The sequence below is a fragment of the Pseudoliparis swirei genome, chromosome 11 (genome assembly GCF_029220125.1).
Source record: "Pseudoliparis swirei isolate HS2019 ecotype Mariana Trench chromosome 11, NWPU_hadal_v1, whole genome shotgun sequence".
Taxonomy (NCBI): Eukaryota; Metazoa; Chordata; class Actinopteri; order Perciformes; family Liparidae; genus Pseudoliparis; species Pseudoliparis swirei.
Window position 1 is genome coordinate 15,917,953 of NC_079398.1, and position 19,173 is coordinate 15,937,125.

General features: G+C 45.8%; 2 protein-coding genes across 2 annotated transcripts; one reads left to right on the forward strand and one right to left on the reverse strand.

Annotated features, from left to right (window-relative positions):
* Positions 1–3,351: 3,351 nt before the first annotated feature.
* On the reverse strand, positions 3,352–5,000 carry LOC130201676 (ankyrin repeat domain-containing protein 34B). Its single transcript, XM_056426764.1, has 5 exons — positions 4,944–5,000; positions 4,598–4,813; positions 4,288–4,470; positions 3,766–3,991; positions 3,352–3,443 (listed from the first exon to the last, which is right to left on the reverse strand). The coding sequence occupies exons 1-5, from the start codon at positions 4,998–5,000 to the stop codon at positions 3,352–3,354; spliced, it is 774 nt and encodes a 257-aa protein (XP_056282739.1).
* A 564-nt stretch (positions 5,001–5,564) lies between these two features.
* Positions 5,565–17,328, forward strand: LOC130201363 (RNA polymerase II elongation factor ELL-like). The gene is made up of 12 exons (XM_056426333.1): positions 5,565–6,000; positions 7,611–7,655; positions 7,745–7,866; positions 7,953–8,113; positions 8,629–8,960; positions 9,176–9,297; positions 9,641–10,073; positions 10,572–10,653; positions 10,747–10,813; positions 10,969–11,140; positions 16,666–16,710; positions 16,833–17,328. The coding sequence occupies exons 1-12, from the start codon at positions 5,878–5,880 to the stop codon at positions 16,935–16,937; spliced, it is 1,809 nt and encodes a 602-aa protein (XP_056282308.1). The 5' UTR covers positions 5,565–5,877; the 3' UTR covers positions 16,938–17,328.
* Positions 17,329–19,173: the final 1,845 nt, after the last annotated feature.

Sequence of the window (19,173 nt, forward strand, 5' to 3'; positions counted from 1 at the left end):
GAACTTTTAGAGTTCGACATTCTGTAGATTTGATGTCATTGACATTGAAGTTATAATAAATCTGTATTTTCTGATTAAAGATGTGCTTTTGGTTTCTTACCATAAGCACCGAGTTTTACCATTTAATTAAAAATAAACACTTTATATTGATTTAGTCTTCAGCCCGGCTGTAACGGTTCACCTTTGTAAAGCATTGGATTAAAAACATTACTCTTAATTTTTTATTCGTTTGTTGATCAGACGGGTCAAAGATTATTTATTGTATTTTATTTTGACAGTTTCATCACAAATATTAACTAATTATATTTATTTATGCTGTATATATATTAATATATATATTCTTTTGTTATTCATTTTTTGTCATTTATTGAGTACTTGTGTTATAAAACTATTGTAATATGCTTATAAATATATACTGTACATATAGATATATATACTCTCTTATATATATTGTATATATATATGTATATACATATATATACAGTATATATTTATATATATGAATGTATACAGTATATATATTTATATATAAACTATATATAGTGTATATATATATACACTACCGTTCAAAAGTTTGGGGTCACCCAGACAATTTCGTGTCTTCCATGAAAACTCACACTTTTATTTATCAAATGAATTGAACATTTCATAGAACATATAGTCAAGACATTGACAAGGTTAGAAATAATGATTAATATTTGAAGTATTAATTTTGTTCTACAAACTTCAAGCTCAAAGGAAGGCCAGTTGTATAGCTTATATCACCAGCATAACTGTTTTCAGCTGTGCTAGCATAATTGCACAAGGGTTTTCTAATCAGATATTAGTCTTCTAAGGCGATTAGCAAACACAATGTACCATTAGAACACTGGAGTGATAGTTGATGGAAATGGGCCTCTATACACCTATGGAGATATTTCATTAGAAACCAGACGTTTCCACCTAGAATAGTCATTTACCACATTAACAATGTATAGTGTGTATTTTTGATTAATGTTATCTTTATTGAAAAAACAGTGCTTTTCTTTGAAAAATAAAGACATTTCTAAGTGACCCCAAACTTTTGAACGGCAGTGTATATTTATAAATATATTGTAATATTTATATATATATATATATATACAGGACTGTCTCAGAAAATTAGAATATTGTGATAAAGTTCTTTATTTTCTGTAATGCAATTAAAAAAACAAAAATGTCATGCATTCTGGATTCATTACAAATCAACTGAAATATTGCAAGCCTTTTATTCTTTTAATATTGCTGATTATGGCTTACAGCTTAAGAAAACTCAAATATCCTATCTCTAAATATTAGAATATCATGAAAAAGTATACTAGTAGGGTATTAAACAAATCACTTGAATCGTCTAATTAACTCGAAACACCTGCAAGGGTTTCCTGAGCCTTGACAAACACTCAGCTTGGTTCAGTAAACTAAATCACAAGTATGGGGAAGACTGCTGATCTGACTGCTGTCCAGAGGACCATCATTGACACCCTCCATCAGGAGGGTAAGACACAAAAGAAGTTTCTCAAAGAGCAAGCTGTTCACAGAGTGCAGTTTCAAAGCACATCCACAAAAGTCTGTTGGAAGGGGAAATGTGGCAGGAAACGCTGCACAACCAAGAGAGATGACCGCAGCCTTAACAGCATTGTGAAGAAGAGTCGCCCAGAATTTGGGGAGCTTCAAAGACAGTGGACTGAAGCTGGAGTCCGGGTATCAGAAGCCACTGTTCACAGACGTGTCCGCAAATGGGCTACAATAGCAGATTCCCATGGTCAAGCCACTTCTGAACTCAAGACAACGGAAGAAGCGTCTGACTTGGGCTATGGAAAAGAAGCACTGGACAGTTGCAGAGTGGTCCAAAGTCCTCTTTTCAGACGAAAGCAAGTGTTGTATTTCATTTGGAAGTCAAGGCGCCAGAGTCTGGAGAAAGGCTGGAGAGGCGCAAAATCCAAGTTGCTTGAAATCCAGTGTGAAGTTCCCACAGTCAGTGATGGTTTGGGGAGCCATGTCAGCTGCTGGTGTTGGTCCACTGTGTTTCATCAAGTCCAGAGTAAATGCAGCTGTGTACCAAGAGATTTTAGAGCACTACATGCTTCCGCCTGCTGAAAAGCTCTATGGAGATGAGGATTTCATTTTCCAGCATGATCTGGCACCTGCCCACAGTGCCAAAACCACCAGTAACTGGTGTACTGACCATGGCATTACTGTCCTCGATTGGCCTGCCAATTCCCTGACCTGAACCCCATAGAGAATTTGTGGGGTATTATGAAGAAGAAGCTGAAAGACACCAGACCCAACAATGCAAATGAGCTAAAGGCCGCTATTGAAGCATCCTGGGCATCCATAAACCCTCAGCAATGCCACAGGCTGATTGCCTCCATGCCACGCCGCATTGATGCAGTAATCCGTGCAAAAGGATTCCCAACCAAGTACTGAGTGCATTAATGGACATTTTCAAATGTTTGATTTTGTTTTGCTGTTATAAATCTTTTTTTCTACTTGGTCTGAGGAAATATTCAAATTTTATGAGATAGGATTTTAGAGTTTTCTTAAGCTGTAAGTCATAATCAGCAATATTAAAAGAATAAAAGGCTTGCAATATTTCAGTTGATTTGTAATGAATCCAGAATGCATGACATTTTTGTTTTTTTAATTGCATTACAGAAAATAAAGAACTTTATCACAATATTCTAATTTTCTGAGACAGTCCTGTATATAGATATATATATATACAGTATATATATATTTATATCAATGATTTCTCCTCCTGCTGCACCCAGTGACCTCTTGCTCCTCTCGCTGCAGCAGGAGGCCAGGGAGGAGGCCTTGGGGACGCTCTGGCTGAAGAGGAGGAGGAGGAGGGAGGAGGGCGAGGCAGAAACACCACGCTCCTGCTTCTGGGCACCTGGAGGTCAACTATGGGCGGGAGGTGAAGAGGAGGAGGAGGAGGAGGAGGAGGAGGAGTCGAGAGGGAGGGGAGGGTGTTCCTGCGGAGTCGGGCGCCGGACGCCGTGCAGGGAGGAAGCTTCTTGACGTCCGGCATCGAACCTCCGGGCGTCAGGCGCCGCTCGGGGAGCGAGCTTGCCTCCTCCGGGAGGGAGAGGACCGACTGGGAGAGGAGAACATCTCCAAAGCGGTTCCTCCTCCTCGGACCCGCGCCCTCCTTCCTCTCCTCCATCCCGGACTCCTCGTCTTCTCCTCCTCCTCCTCTCGCCCTCCTCGAATCCTCGTCTCTTCCTCTTCCTCCTCTTCTCTCCCTTCTCGACTCCTCTTCTTCTTCTCTTCCTCCTCCTCTCTCCCTCCTTGACTCATCCTCCCTCACGCCCTCCTCGTAGATCCGGTTCAGGCGGGCCAGGTTCTGGATGGCGAGCCACGGTTCAGACAGCACTCTCTGTCTGGGCTCTCGGGGGGAAGACTGCTGCTTCCTGATTGGCCTAAAGGACACACACACACACACACACACACACACACACACACACTCAGTGGAAAAGACGCACACTTCTTCCTGAAGGTTCCTCTATCCACGGGGTTTCCTTACCGAGGTCCTACAGATACAGGGGCTGCTAATGGACTTCACGCATACATACTTGATGCTACTATCAAAATCTCCCACAATCCAATGCAAAAAAAGGAGGGGTGCAAAGGGCAAACCTCTCACCCTGACCACACATTTACTCCACTTTTATTCTGAAATAATTTTTTCAGCTCCAGCAGGTGACCTTCAACTGAAGAGAACGAAAGGTCAGCGTGACTCACTCGCTCCTCCTCCTCCTCCTCTGAAGTCGAAGACGTTGTCTCCTCCTCGGGGGGATCCGGTGTTCCGGAGCACGATGTCTGACGGGAACATGCAGGACACCGGCGAGGAGGTGGGGCACGGGGGAACGTTCAAGTAGTGCCGGGTCACCGGGCCTCCGGTCACGCCCGTCTCCGTGGCGATGATGATTATGTCACGGCCCCGGGCCCGGCAGGCGTCCACCAGCACCTGAAGAAACACAAGGTATCGGATGGATTTATGGTTTAGTAGTATATATCTATATATTTATTATTTAATATAAATATATATAATTATATATATATATACAGATATTCAATATACATATTATTATTATATATATTATATACACACACATATATCATATAAATATATATTTATATATAATATAATAAATATATATATTAAGTATATATATATTATTTAGATACATATATTATTATATATATAATATTGTATATATATAATATTGTATATATATATATTTATTATTTTTAATGTCTGACCTTCAGCGTGGGCCGGTGCTGTGCGTTGATGGCGTACACCAGCGCCGAGGCTCCGGACTCGTCCTCCGCGCTCGGGTCGGCTCCGGCGGCCAGCAGGGCGGACGCCACCCGGGCGCCGGCCTGCTCCATGCAGGCGTACATCAGGGCGGTGCGGCCGGCCCGGTCCCTCACGTTGGGGTCCGCCTGATTGGTCCACACAGGGAAAACCTCAGCTGTGGCCCAGTGGGGGGTCTATACATATATATATATATGTATATGTATATATATATATGTATATGCATATATATATGGGGGATTGATGAAGTCTGACCTTGTTGCGGAGCAGGTAGGTGAGCAGCTGTAGCGGCGCCGGCCCGGCGGGCTCCCCCCTCAGGGCCCGGCAGGCCGCCAGCAGCGGGGTCGCTCCTCCGGGGTCGCTGCCGTTGACCCGGGCGCCGCCTTCCACCAGCAGGCAGACCAGGCGCAGCTTGCAGGAGGCCTCCGCCATGATGAGGGGGCTGCTGTCAGACAGGGGGTCCGCCATGGCCTGGAGGTCACGTATAGGGTGAGGTTAAAGTTCCATGGACATATACGGTATATTAATATATATATTAATATTTATATATATATATATATATATATATATATATATATAAATAACAGAGCGTTGGGCTCACCTGGGCTCCTTCTCCAACTGGAAGGAAGTGACCCTGAGCTCCTCCACGTGAAGACATCACCTGGACGCTTCGGGGTGAAGATGTCGCATCAACCCGCAGGACAAAGAAGTGAGAGACCCATCCTTTCATCCTCTAACCTCCGTCTCTTCCCTCCTCTGCCCTTGCTGGGCTGAGCGGAGGTCCGGCCCCCCACACTGGGGGGGCCGGAGGCCCAAAATGTCACCTACAAAGACCCCGAGGCCTTTGATACGAGTTGGCTTTGAACCGGTTCTCACCTGCTTCAAAGACACACACACACACACATGCACACACAAACACACATGCACACACACGCATACACACACACGCATGCATGCACACACACGCATGCACACACTCACACACACACAGCGTCAGTGTTCTTTCCCACTCTGTTCTATCAAATGCACAAGTTGTTTCGTATATATATAATATAACTTTTATTTTTTGGGATATTTTAAACGAATGGTTTATACTTGTAACCGTGTATTTATACACAGACGCTTGTGAGGCCTCTTTTATTCTGAAAAACAGCAGAGTGCATTGTGGGTCCTTAGTGTTTCTAACTCCAGACCGTCACAGCATAGCTGTGTGTTTGTTTTTATTTAATTATTGTTTTTATCTTAAAAAGAGGGAGTGGGGGCATGCGACGCAGAAGTGGTGACGTCAGCCCTCCGGTCTCTCAGCCAATGAGTTCCGCAACAGCCGCCATGACGTCACGCGCCCTACTCCGGAATAGCGCGCGGCGGCGGAGGAGCAACAGCATCGGCGCGAGCGCGGAGCCCCGTGTCGCCTTCCGCTCTCTCTGTCTCGCGCGCTCTCTCTTTCCCGCCAGCCGGGGTTGTTTTTGTTTAAGTGAGCTTTTTGTGTCGGTCCCGGTAAGGAGCCCCCCTCCCCTCTGCCCCCGGTGAGCGGGATGTCGGTGCTGAAGGAGAAACGGTGCTACGGGCTGTCCGGCGGCAACAGGAGCGGCGGACACGTCTCCGTGATTCACGTCAAGCTAACTGACAGCGCGGCGCGAGCCATTGAGGACGGAAAGGTAGGTTATTGTTTTAGGAAAGCAGTCCTCTGAAACGAGCCGTTAGCGGGGTATTGTTGCACCACTTCGGTCAAAGAGAGGAGGGGGAGGAGGAGAAGGGGGAGGAGGAGGCGGGTACAGGGTCCCCATTACTTAAAAAACAAATGGAGAAGAAGAAAAAAAGGGCGGGTTTGGGATTCTTCTTCTTCATGTCAGCGAAGTTCACCGCCGTCTTCTTCGTGTGGAAACGCCGTGAGACGTGAACGCGCGTTGAATAATGCAACATGGAAACCGTTCTCCGTGCGGGGCGCGAGCCTCTGGTCAAGGAGCTACAAGTAGTGCGCGTGGGAGGGGGGAGAGAAAGGAATCAGGGGGGGGGGGGGGTTGCGTTTGAGAGATGGAATTCTTCTTCTTTGTAAACATTAAGGGAGTTGTAGGCGTTGTTGTTGTGTAGGTTAAAGGAGAGAGATGGACATATTTGAATTAGAATCCAAACATTGAATGAAGAGAGAGAGAGAGGAGAAGAGAGGGAGAGAAGACAAAGACACAGAGAGAGGGAGAGAGAGACAGAGGTCACTTCCTCTTAACCCGGTTAGGTTAGGTCAGGTGTCTCACCTCCCTAGTTTTTCTTGTTATGAGGCAGACAGGAGGGAGCGGAAAGCACCCGTCTCAGCCTCCACATACACACTCAGTGCCGCTGTGTGCGTCTCTGTGTCTCTTTGAGTGTGTGTCTATTCATAACCCACAAAAACAACAACCACCACGAGGCCTCCTGCACCCACGGGTGGCCTCACTAGTCCACGAGCCGGTCGCCATGGTGACCTGAGACCTTCTGTAACGTCAGTCTGAAGAGGAAAGTACCACCACAACAACTACAACAATTAATGTTTTGGGGGGCTGAGGAAATGTTCATCATCATGAAGGATCCACCAATACCTGATCAATAACTGATACACAGGTCAATGAGGGAATCCACTGTGTGTGTGTGTGTGTGTGTCTTGTGTGTGAGAGAATGTCTCCTGTGTGTCCTGAATGTGTGTGTGTGTGTCTCCTGTGTCTGTGTGTGTCCTGTTTTTGTACGTGTGTGTGTGTGTGTGGGAGAATGTGTCTCCTGAATGTGTGTGTGTCTATGTCTCCTGTGTGTATTTCTCCTGTGTGTGTGTCTCCTGTGTGTGTGTGTGTATTTCTCCTGTGTGTATGTCTCGTGTGTGTGTGTGTGTGTGTGTATGTCTCCTGTGTGTGTGTGTATGTCTGATGTGTGTGTCTCCTGTGTGTGTGTGTGTGTGTGTGTGTGTATGTCTCCTGTGTGTGTGTGTGTGTGTCTCCCGTGTGTGTGTGTGTATGTCTCCTGTGTATGTGTGTGTGTATGTCTCCTGTGTGTGTGTGTGTGTGTGTGTATGTCTCCTGTGTGTGTGTGTGTGTGTCTCCTGTGTGTGTGTATGTCTCCTATGTGTGTGTGTGTGTGTGTATGTCTCCTGTGTGTGTGTGTGTATGTCTCCCGTGTGTGTGTGTGTATGTCTCCTGTGTATGTGTGTGTGTGTGTGTGTATGTCTCCTGTGTGTGTGTGTGTGTGTGTATGTCTCCTGTGTGTGTGTGTGTGTCCTATATAATCAATGTGTCTTTCTCTTCAGGGTTGGTCCTCCGGTCCCACCATCTGTTTCAACGGCACCAAAGGGGTGAGAGGAGCCACCTGTTACCATTCATCAACAACAACAACACCGCCGTGGTGAGGATGTTGATGTTGACTCTCGCTGCTTCTCCTCAGATCATCTCCGTTCCTCGCTCAGAGAACGCCGCCGAGATGAGCGTCTTCCACTTCGGCCTGAGTGACGTCGCCCGCGACAACCCTCACGGCAGCTTCGACTGCTTCCAGCAGTACGGCTCCGGGTAAACAAACAAACAACAACATGTTCTATTACATCTGTGTTATTGTTCATAACCCCTCTGCTCCTCCTCCTCCTCCTCCTCCTCAGGTCCTCCGAGGAGCTTTCGTGTCTCGGGGTGATTCAGAAGAAGCTGACGGTCAACGCCACGGACGACTCGTACGACAAGGCTCGGCAGAGCATGGCGCAGGCCGAGGAGGAGACGCGCAGCCGGGGCGCCATCGTCATCAAGCAGGGGGCGCGGCTCCACGGTAGGAGACGCCGCCAGACATGTACAGAAATAAATATATATATTTAAAATCCAACACATCAAAGAAAAAGAAAGTCGGCCATGTCGGATCAGTTGCCGTCGGTCTTCTTCTTCTGCAGGTTCTCGTCCCGTTGGCCTTGTTTTCTACGACACACACACACACACACACACACAGGAGACAGACATACACACAGGAGACACACACACACACAGGAGACACACACACACATACAGAGGAGACACACAAAGAGGAAACACACTCCCTCTCACTCACACACAGTCATGTTGATGTTTGGTGAGTTCAGTGGAAGCTCGTGCAAGCTTCGTCTCTTCTTCTTCTCTTCTCCTGTTTGTCTTCTCTTCTTCTTCTCTTCTTATCATCTCCTCTCTTATCTTTTTATTATTCACAAGTCCTCCATGTCCGCTTCCTCTGGTGAAATGTGTCTCTTTTAGAAACTATCGTTCTCACACATTTAAATGCAAGATTGTAGCATGTGCTCCTCTTCCTCCCCTCAGGTAAGAAGGTGAGGGTACGCGCTCCGGGCCCGGCACTGGCCGGCCTGACCAAACCCCGACACCCCGTCCGGCCCCGCTCGCTCCTCCCCGCCGCCGCAAAAATGGGCGGCGTCCACGCCGCCGCCATAGCAACCAAGCCGAAGAGGGCGGCGTGCGCGTCCAACGGGAAGAGCGGCGTGCAGGAGCGGCGGCTCGGGGAGCGGCGGCTCGGGGAGCGGCTCGCCCACCTGCTGGCCCTGAGGCCCTACACCAGGCCCGAGCTCATCCTCCGGCTGCAGAGGGACGGGCTGACGGACGCAGAAAAGGACCGGCTGGACGCCGAGCTCCTGGAGGTACACGGGGACCAGGGCGGCCGCCGGGGCCCGGAAACGGTTCCTCAGAGTCACAGAAGAACCGTTTCTGGCTCCTCAAAGAACCTTTCAACCCAGGGTTCTCTAAAGAACCATGTCCTTAAAGGTTCTCAAAAAACCTTCAACATGGTTCTCCAGTAGAACCACAAAACCTCTAAAAGAACCATTTAAGAACCTTTATTTATTTGTGTGTGTAGGTGGGTCAGCTCACAAGAGACAACACCTTCCTCCTGAAGGACGTGTTGTTCAAGGAGCTGCAGAGAGACTGGCCGGGCTACACGGCCAGAGACCAGCAGCTGCTCAAGAGGATCTTCATCAGGTACCAGGGTCACCTCTTCTTCTCACTCCCTTACTCTCTTCTTACTCCCTTCCTACTCACTTCTCACTCCCTTACTCTCTTCTTACTCCCTTCTCACTCCCTTGCTCCCTTCTCACTCCCTTCTTACTCCCTTCTCACTCCCTTCTTACTCTTTTCTTACTCCCTTCTCACTCCCTTACTCTCTTCTTACTCCCTTCTCACTCTCTTCTTACTCCCTTCTCACTCCCTTACTCTCTTCTTACTCCCTTCTCACTCCCTTACTCCCTTCTCACTCCCTTCCTCTCTTCTTACTCCCTTCTTACTCCCTTACTCCCTTCTAACTCTTTCTTCTTTTTCTTTGTAGGAGGCTGTTTCAGCCGCAGCACAGCCTCCTCGCCGTCCCGGAGGCTCATGTCAGTCCTCTGCGCGACACCCCCGACTCGTCCCCAAAGCCTCCGCCTCCCGAGGAGTACACCGACCCTCTGGCCAGCAGGAAGCCGCGCGTGTCCCGCCTGTCCGGCAAAGTGTCCGGCAAAGCGAGGCCCGCGGAACGAGCGGCGGGCGAAGGCGGGAAAAGGGAGTCGCTGGACCCCCGGGTGCTTTTCGACTCGTTGTTGACGGCGTGTCGGCGGGAAGAAGGGGAAGTGGCCGAGAGACTAAAAGCTCCTCCCCCTTGTGAGGAGGAACCCCAAGTCACCGAGTCAGACCCCGATCGCCCGCCGTCCCCTCTGGCGGCACCCGAGCTGAGCGGACACACACTCAGGAGGAGGAAGAGCAGACGCAAACACAGAGATCAGGTGAGGAACAGATACTTTTTATTACATCAAGTTTTTTGCAAATTTTAAATATGTTTTTAGTATATCTTTTTGTATGTTTTTAATACATTTGTTGTACATTTTTAGTATGTTTTTAGTATTGTTTAAAAAAATGTTTTTAGTAAATGATTTGTATGTTTTTAGTAGGTTTTCAGTAAATTTTTAGTATGTTTTTTTTGTAAAATGTTTGTATGTTTTTAGTAAAATAAATTATGTTTTTTGTTATGTTTTTGGTGTATAAAAATATTAACTAAATGTTTTGTATATTTTTATTATGCTTTTAGTATGTTTTTAGTACAATTTGTTAAAAAAAAGTTCTATGTTTTCAGTAATTTCTTTTGTATGTTTTTTTGGTATGTTTGTTTCATAAACATTTTTATTATGCTTTTAGTATGTATTTAGTAATTTGTATGTTTTAAATAATTTTGTTGTATGTCACGTGACACGTTGGTAAAATTATCCTTTTGTTTTTGGGAGAAGGATCAGCTGCGAGCCAGGAAGGAAAGGAGACGAGATCACAGCTCAGAGGACCCCGACATCGACGTCTCCTTGTTCTGCGTTGGTGAGGCTCCTCACTCGTCATTGGACGTGTTGAATATTCACTCTCTTTAAAATGTTCTGGCATCATTTCTTTTCTTTTTTTATTATCTTTCAGAGCCGAGTGAAATCTTGTTTGACTCCGGCGTGCTCAAAGCAGACGATGACACAGCAGAATATGTCATGTAACTCAACGTTTCCCTGTAAAACATTAAATAAAATTCAGTGTTTCTAGCTGAAATATGTAGTTTTGTGTTATTACTAAACGTCTGCAGCTCACACAATATCCTGTTGGCGGTGTACCAACGGCGTTCCTATTATTGTGTCCCTCTCTGCACAGGAAGTACGCGGCGATCTCGCAGCCCGACCAGCGGCAGCGTTACAAGCGTGACTTCAACACGGAGTACAGCGAGTACCGAGACCTGCACGCTCGCATCGACGGCGTGACGCGGCAGTTCATGGAGCTGGACGCGCAGCTCAAGAGGCTGCACCACGACTCACTTAAATACAAGGTATGATGTCATCACACACGTTGTTGTTGTTGTTGCATCAATTGAGGGGGAAACGTTATGAAAATGGTGAGGATTTTTATCTTTAAATTGCTCTTCACAGGTTGCGAAAAGATAATGACACTGAAATGTCAATATATGGTCGTTAAGAAAAGAAAAAACACAAATATTTATATTAATATGTCAGTAAGGGTGCATTGTTATTCCATAGAGAAATAATATAATTAATAATAAATAAATACAATTATATATAATTAATAATAGAGCAAATATAATTGATAATAAATCAATAAAATATATAATTTAAAATAAATAAATACAATAATATATCATTAATAATATAATTGATATAAAATAATTAAAATAATAGTTATTAATAAATAAATACTTCATAATATCAGACATGAAAATCCCTCACCTTTCGGCGAAATTCGCCGTTTTGAAACCCAAATAGGTGACCTTCGGGAATCTTGTAGAGCAGCGGTTCCCAAACTCAAGAATGCCGCGGCCCAATTTGAAATCTGAAAATCTTCTGCGGCCCCCACGGCGAGCGTTGTCGGGGGGGGGGGGGGGGGTGCTGAGCGATTAAATATATCTCGTTCTGCCTGTTTTGTGATATACATGCCTGAAAGGCGCCTAATATTTTTAGACTGAAAAAATATCGGCATTATAATTATTATAGCTATGAGGATTTTTTTTGTTGCCTATTTTGTGGTGCCCCCTCAGGACTTGTGATATAATATACACGTTATGGGAGCGGCGGCGCTGATCACAACTCTGATCAAAACATAAACTAGGGATGATTAAATGACCTTCAGAATTTAACCGATTAAAAATGTATGAACCGACAATGTATGTTTTGTATACCATTTTCTCCGGAGCTCATATATATTTACTTTAATACTACAAGAGGGCGCCCCATTGGACATTGTTTTGTTTGGCAGCGCCTTTTGTTGAATAACGACAGGCGGACAAGAGCAGCCGTTTCGAGCGAGAGCCTTATTGTTTTATGAATCTGTTCGTTTAAATTGTTTGTGCTTCATCAATTAATGTTTCACATAACTAATGTGCCGCTAGAATTGTTCAAATAATACTTAAACTAAGAAAAAGATGTACGTTTTTGTATCTTATCAATTATCAATCGTTTTAAGTAAAATACAGACAACATTAAAAACATTTTATTTATTTATTGTAAATGACCTCTCGCGGCCCACCTGCAGTACCTTCGCGGCCCACCAGTGGGCCGCTGCCCACACTTTGGGAATGGCTGGTGTAGAGTTTTTGTTTTGGGGTAGGGGGGGGTCAACCGGCCGGCCGGCGTTTGAGAGTGGAGTGGGACACGGAGAAAATGTGGTGTGGTGATCTTCGCAATAAAACATCTTTGATGGCCAATCAGCGTGAAGATGTCTTCAGCGTTTGGGGTTTAGTGTTCGCGTGAATGTCAGCCCGCTACATCTACTGCTGTCACGCTGCACGGTGTAGCGATACTAACAAGTTATCTGTACGTTAAAAACGTATCAGATACAGACTAACGGCCTCAGAGTGTATAATCAAAACTAATCTTACTGCCATTTGTTAAGTGTTGAAAAAGTTGGTAAGAAGTGAACCATACAGATGTTTTATTTATTACTATTATAGATAAATATACCAGTATCGTATTTATGGTATATTGTTTTTATGGTATTGAATCGGGTATCATGATATTTATAGCAGGTATGGTATAGAAGATCGTGACAACCAGGTAGAGGCAGAACAGACTCAGGGAACAGACTCAAGGAACAGACTCATGGCTCAGCAGAGCACGCAAGACTTGAAGACTTGTTCACGCCAAAAAAAGAAGTTGGTTGAATGACCATATTATATACAGTGGTGTATAAAGTACCCAAAAGTCATACTTAAGTAAAAGTAAAGATACTTGACTGGAAAATTACTCAAGTAAGTCACCTATGAGAATACTACTTGAGTAAAAGTATTAAAGTATCTGATATTTTTTGTACTTAAGTATCAAAAGTAATTTTCTGATATTAAATGTACTTAAGTATTGAAAATAAAAGTAAAAGTAAATGCTGTTGATAAAAAAAACAAAGGGTGAGAATTATGAAGTTTATTTGTTTAGGCCACGATGAACAAGGAGTATAAGCTCGGATGAACTTAGAAATATATGAATACTATGAAATTACTAAAATATAAAAACACGATAAACACAGAAAAAAGCAGCACCAAAAGTAACAACCAGAATCATCACTTTAAACTGAATAAATTCTTGTTCATCTTCAAAAGAAGTTGATTTTCAAAATGAACAGATTTCAGTGTCGCTCTTCTTGGGCTGAAGACGAGTCCTGCGATGCTGAAGAGCCGTTCACAGGCCCTGGTGCAGGTAGAGTGTGTCTAGCTTCACAGGCCCTGGTGCAGGTAGAGTGTGTCTAGCTTCACAGGCCCTGATGCAGGTAGAGTGTGTCTAGCTTCACAGGCCCTGATGCAGGTAGAGTGTGTCTAGCTTCACAGGCCCTGGTGCAGGTAGAGTGTGTCTAGCTTCACAGGCCCTGATGGTGCAGGTAGAGTGTGTCTAGCTTCACAGGCCCTGATGGTGCAGGTAGAGTGTGTCTAGCTTCACAGGCCCTGATGGTGCAGGTAGAGTGTGTCTAGCTTCACAGGCCCTGATGCAGGTAGAGTGTGTCTAGCTTCACAGGCCCTGGTGCAGGTAGAGTGTGTCTAGCTTCACAGGCCCTGATGGTGCAGGTAGAGTGTGTCTAGCTTCACAGGCCCTGATGGTGCAGGTAGAGTGTGTCTAGCTTCACAGGCCCTGGTGCAGGTAGAGTGTGTCTAGCTTCACAGGCCCTGATGCAGGTAGAGTGTGTCTAGCTTCACAGGCCCTGGTGCAGGTAGAGTGTGTCTAGCTTCACAGGCCCTGGTGCAGGTAGAGTGTGTCTAGCTTCACAGGCCCTGATGGTGCAGGTAGAGTGTGTCTAGCTTCACAGGCCCTGGTGCAGGTAGAGTGTGTCTAGCTTCACAGGCCCTGGTGCAGGTAGAGTGTGTCTAGCTTCACAGGCCCTGATGGTGCAGGTAGAGTGTGTCTAGCTTCACAGACAGCAGCACACAGTTGGGAAGCATTTCAGCAAGTCAACGTGATCTGCTGAACAGGTCACGTCTCCATCCAGCTGTTTGCTGCTGTCACGCTTGAGATGACGAAGAAGAAGTCCTCTTCATCAGATGAACTGGACCTGGTGGCATCCCCTAGCTGCAGGGAGGGTTCTTCTATGTGCTGCTTGATGTAGTCCATTCCTGAAATAAAGTGAGAGTATTATATAAATGATAGAATTAATAACACTTCCAAACATGTCATGACCCCAACCAAAAGTTTTGTACAAAATAGTTTGTTTTAATTTGAGGTTTATACATTTAGTTTCATGCGCTGTCTGTGCATCCAAAGTTGATTTGTGAATATGCACTTGTATCTCTAGTTAAACACAACAGTAGGGCTGCAACTAACTATTATTTTGATAATCGATTAATCGGTTGATTATTTAATTGATTAATCGGATAAAAAAACAAAAAAACTTAAATTTTCAACCCTTTATTCAAAACAGGGTCCGTACGGTCATGGAAAACCTGGAAAAGTCATGGAATTTTTAAATGGCTATTAGCAGACCTAGAAAAGTAATTGGAAAAAATAAAATCCCAAAATATTTGGAAAAGTAATGCAAATTTGTCTTATTCAAATGTTAATTTACACGGTATATATACGGTATGCTTTGGAATTCTCATTGTTATTTTAAATACTACGTCTTCTCACTTTGTCACGTATAGACAGTTTTCACAAAATGTTTAATCATGGACATTTGGTTTAAAGTCATGGAAAGGTCCTGGAGACCCACTGGTCACCATGGTGATGAACCTGTTCACTGGTCAGCATGTGGATGAACCGTCACAAATAGACTGACAGCTTTACTCTCCTGAGCAGTGGTCCCCATGTGGCCCCCTGAACAATACCAGAGACGTGTTCCGATTTATTATTTTGTTCACCTGGCCCGCTGCCGTTGAGATTGCAGTGAGACGCGGAAAAAATGTGAAGTGGTGCTCTTCGCAATAGAACATCTTTGATGGGACGTGTCGCGTCTCGGCCAATCAGCGTTCAGATGTCAACATCGTTTGGGAAGTTAGGTTAGCTTGAATGTTAGTCCGCTACATCTGCTGCTGTCACGCTGCACGGTGTAGCGATACTAACAAAGTACCCGTACGTTAAAAACGATGTGATTTAGCATATTTTTAGTATCGATACTTCATTAAAAGAGCGATCAGAGCTCACGCGCTGCTCCGCTCCGTTAAATGTTGTCTGCACGCGCAGCGCTCACAGCGAGTCGTGGCTTATCTCCGTTGCCTTTTTCCGTGGAAAAATATTGTCCGCTGTCCGCCACGGAATAAATAACCACGTTTTCTACGTTATACTCTTGTGGAAATGCCACACACGTCGTGACATCTAGCGCCCTGGTGTCGGGGTTCATAACATCACCCGTAGGCGCACTCAGCTCCGTGAATGTCTCCGACTACGTGAATGACTTCCGCATCCAGCGCCACATGAGCAGCAGCAGCCAATTAGATTCATCAACAGAGGAGCAGCTCAGCGCTGATTGGCTCTCACAACGCAGCGTCCTATCCTCGCTCCGCTCTTGTTTCTCCTGCGCCGCTCTGCGCTCAACTCAACTTTGTTTTTACTCCGTGACTTATTGAGCGCCGTAATAATCGCGCGACACAACGAATCGATAATGAAATTCGTTGCCAACTATTTTAATAATCGATTTTTATCGATTAGTTGTTGCAGCCCTACACTACAGTCCCAAATCAATATCGTCGCCATTACTGGACCGTCACTCTTATAATATTAATACAAATAATGCTGTAATGATTTGCATTATATTATAGCCGGGAAGAGAAAACACGCGGCAAGGACCACTGATCCCCAAACCTGGTGTTCGTGCTGCGTTCAGGTGCGCTGCGGTGTGTTCCAACACAGTCCCCGATGTTTGCCTCATGATTATTTTTTCCCGTAGTAACGAGTAGCGATACTGTTTCAGGGGAAATGTATCAGAGTAAAAGTACAAGTTTTCATTGCAAAATGTAGTGAAGTGAAAGTAAAAGTATACAGAAATATAAGTAGTAAAATAAAGTACAGATACCCAAAAAAACGACTTAAGTAAAGTAACGAAGTATTTCTACTTCGTTACTTTACACCACTGATTATATATAATGACAATTTATATTTATTACTATTATTATAGATCACTTACTTAGTGTCAGAATGGAGGACCTTTAGATTATCGTGGATGTGGTGTGGCGACGAAAAAAGTCACCAGCAGAATCACTGACAGAATTAATAATGAATTCAGTATCTATTGACATTTTTTAAATGTTTTGTCCATCACATTCATATTATTAATATTTCTGGGCAAATTGTTCAAGCTTGTTCACATTTAACTAACAAGTGTTCTTTAAAGGTATATTAATTAATTAATTGTCTTCTTCTCTTACAGACGGTTCGTAATCAAATTCTTCAGGAGTATCGCAAAATCAAAAAGGTAACTAATCAATATTTATCCCCAATATTGCTGCCCGGGGGGCAACTCCACTCCTTTATATTGCTCTTTTAAATAATCCCCTCTTATTTCTTTTGTCCCTTCGTTGTTGTTGTTGTTTTTAGTCCAACCCAAACTACAACCAGGACCGGACTCGCTGTGAACACCTGCACAACAAGCTGGCCCACATCAAGAAGCTCATATCGGAGTACGACCGGCAGCAGCTCTGATGGAGGGAGACGGGAACCTTTCAAGAGATATTATGGGATGGAGGAGAACACGACTCCCTGCCGAGGACACGAGGAGTTTCTGTTGTTGTTTACATTTGTAGATTTTTCCATCATCCATTTGGGTGATTTCCTGTCCGTCATGATGAGCAGCAGTTCCGCCTGAGGAGACCCCTTCAGGTTCACGTGGGCTCACCGAGGGCCCCTGAACGCATCGCCAGTGACTCCAGAAGACCACGTTCTGTTCAACACAATGTGAGCTGGAAAGGGGCCAAGATGGGAGAACAACTAAGAAATAATAACAATGCGTTGCATGCGGTTTAGTTTACAGAACGCATGAGGGGGACAAATCAGAAGTTTTGTCTGTTTTTAAAATAAAAAATGTTTACTTGTACGATTTAAATTTCTTTCTTCCTTATTTAAAGTTTCACTCAGAAATTAATACCCTAAAGATGGAAAGTAAAGCGTACTAAAGATTAGTGACTAGTGATCTTCTCTTCACTAAGTTTAGGCGAGGGCGCCCTCAAGGGGTGTCAGTGGGCTTTCCTTCATGTCTGTCTGTCACGAGACGTCACGAGGTGTTTGGGAGTTGAGCTTGACTCGGCTACCCGTGTCCCGTTGTCGTCCCATCGGTTCCCCGTGTCCCGTAGCCGCCCCGGCGTCCAGTCGGCTCCCGTGACCCGTTGCCATCCCGTCGGCTACCCGTGTCCCGTTGTCGCCCCGGCGTCCCATCGGTTCCCCGTGTCCCGTAGCTGCCCCGGCGTCCCATCTGTTCCCCGTGTCCCGTTGTCGCCCCGGCATCCCGTCGGCTACCCGTGTCCCGTTGTCGCCCCGGCGTCCCATCGGTTCCCCGTGTCCCGTAGCCGCCCCGGCGTCCAGTCGGCTCCCGTGACCCGTTGCCGTCCCGGCATCCCGTCGGCTACCCGTGTCCCGTTGTCGCCCCGGCGTCCCATCGGTTCCCCGTGTCCCGTAGCCGCCCCGGCGTTCAGTCGGCTCCCGTGACCCGTTGCCGCCCCGGCGTTCTGTCGGCTCCCCCTGTCCCGTTTACGCTCCCGGCGTCCCGTCGGCTCCCCCTGTCCCGTTTACGCTCCCGGCGTCCCGTCAACTCCCTGTAGACAACACAGACTGACAAAGCATCAAGCCTCTGAACTGTGAGGTCACACTGTTGGGCCTATGAGGTCCCCTGAGACCTCATGTCCTGCCCCACGTTGAGGTGACTTCCTGGTCCCCTCGCCGTGTCCCGTCGCCGCCCCGAGCGCCCTGTTTCCTTTGCGGCCCGGCCGCCCCCCCGGTTCTGTTGACTGACCAACAGAATCCTAACCCTAACCTAAATAACTTCAACTCTATTTTTACCCCTGCAGAATTTGGAGACAGCGCTGCACACCCTTGAGAAGAAGCGGCAGATGCAGCTGCACTTTTTGGGTGGTTTGGTCAGGTGATTTCTGACAGCGAATGCAATGCAGTCCTCGACTTCCAGTTCCCCCGATTGAATAGCCATCAGCACTGTTTCTGCACTGCCATACATACTACAAAGCTCCTTGTAAATGGAATGGTCAATTTTTTTAAACTGTTTTGGGGTGAATTGAAGATCGACATCCTGGACTTCGATCAACAGTCTTTCAGACAGACGGCTAATGGTGGCCTCATAGTTTTCAATGGGCCCGACCACTTTGGCTTTCCTGACGATCCGGGAAACCAGCAGCTTCATCATCACCTGAACAAACTCTCTGTTCTTAAATTTGTCATTCTCAAAGCTGGAAACCGGCGCTTGAGTTGGAGAAAAAGACTCAGGGTCTACTTCGTCAAACACTGCGCCAGGAATTGCTGAAGCTACGACCTTCCTCAAGCTGTCCACCGACGCCTGAGCTGGTGAAAGACACTTAGTTTCTGTTCTCTCACTTGGAAGTCGGTGGCTTGGATCGGTCTTGGTCTGCAAGTCCGTTGGTGGAGGAGACTTGGGGTTCATTAAGTCACAATGTGAGTCATTTAAAAGACATCCTGAGGATTCAAGTAGAGGACATACGTTATCCACGACACCTTCTTCTGGCACGTCAGCAGGTGAAGGACACTCGATTTTGTGTTTGTCTATCTCTACATTCATCTCTTCCAGGAAAATATACATATTGGTCAGCGTCTCAGTGTACGTCTGTGCACACGACGGATTGCAAGATGAGCCGCTTGTGATGCTTTCTCTGATCATCTTGGGCCCCGTCCCATGTGTGAGGTGACTCAAGAGGTA

Bases quoted from the DNA above. Each gene is read 5' to 3' on its own strand.
- LOC130201676 (XM_056426764.1), bottom strand. From the start codon at position 5,000: ATGTCTTCACGTGGAGGAGCTCAGGGTCACTTCCTTCCAGTTGGAGAA. The intron at 4,471-4,597 runs GTCAGACTTCAT...TGGACCAATCAG, and splicing joins CCTACCTGCTCCGCAACAAG to GCGGACCCCAACGTGAGGGA. The intron at 3,992-4,287 runs GTCAGACATTAA...GTGTTTCTTCAG, and splicing joins AGCACCGGCCCACGCTGAAG to GTGCTGGTGGACGCCTGCCG.
- LOC130201363 (XM_056426333.1), top strand. From the start codon at position 5,878: ATGTCGGTGCTGAAGGAGAAACGGTGCTACGGGCTGTCCGGCGGCAAC. The intron at 7,656-7,744 runs GTGAGAGGAGCC...GCTTCTCCTCAG, and splicing joins GTTTCAACGGCACCAAAGGG to ATCATCTCCGTTCCTCGCTC. The intron at 8,114-8,628 runs GTAGGAGACGCC...TCCTCCCCTCAG, and splicing joins GCAGGGGGCGCGGCTCCACG to GTAAGAAGGTGAGGGTACGC.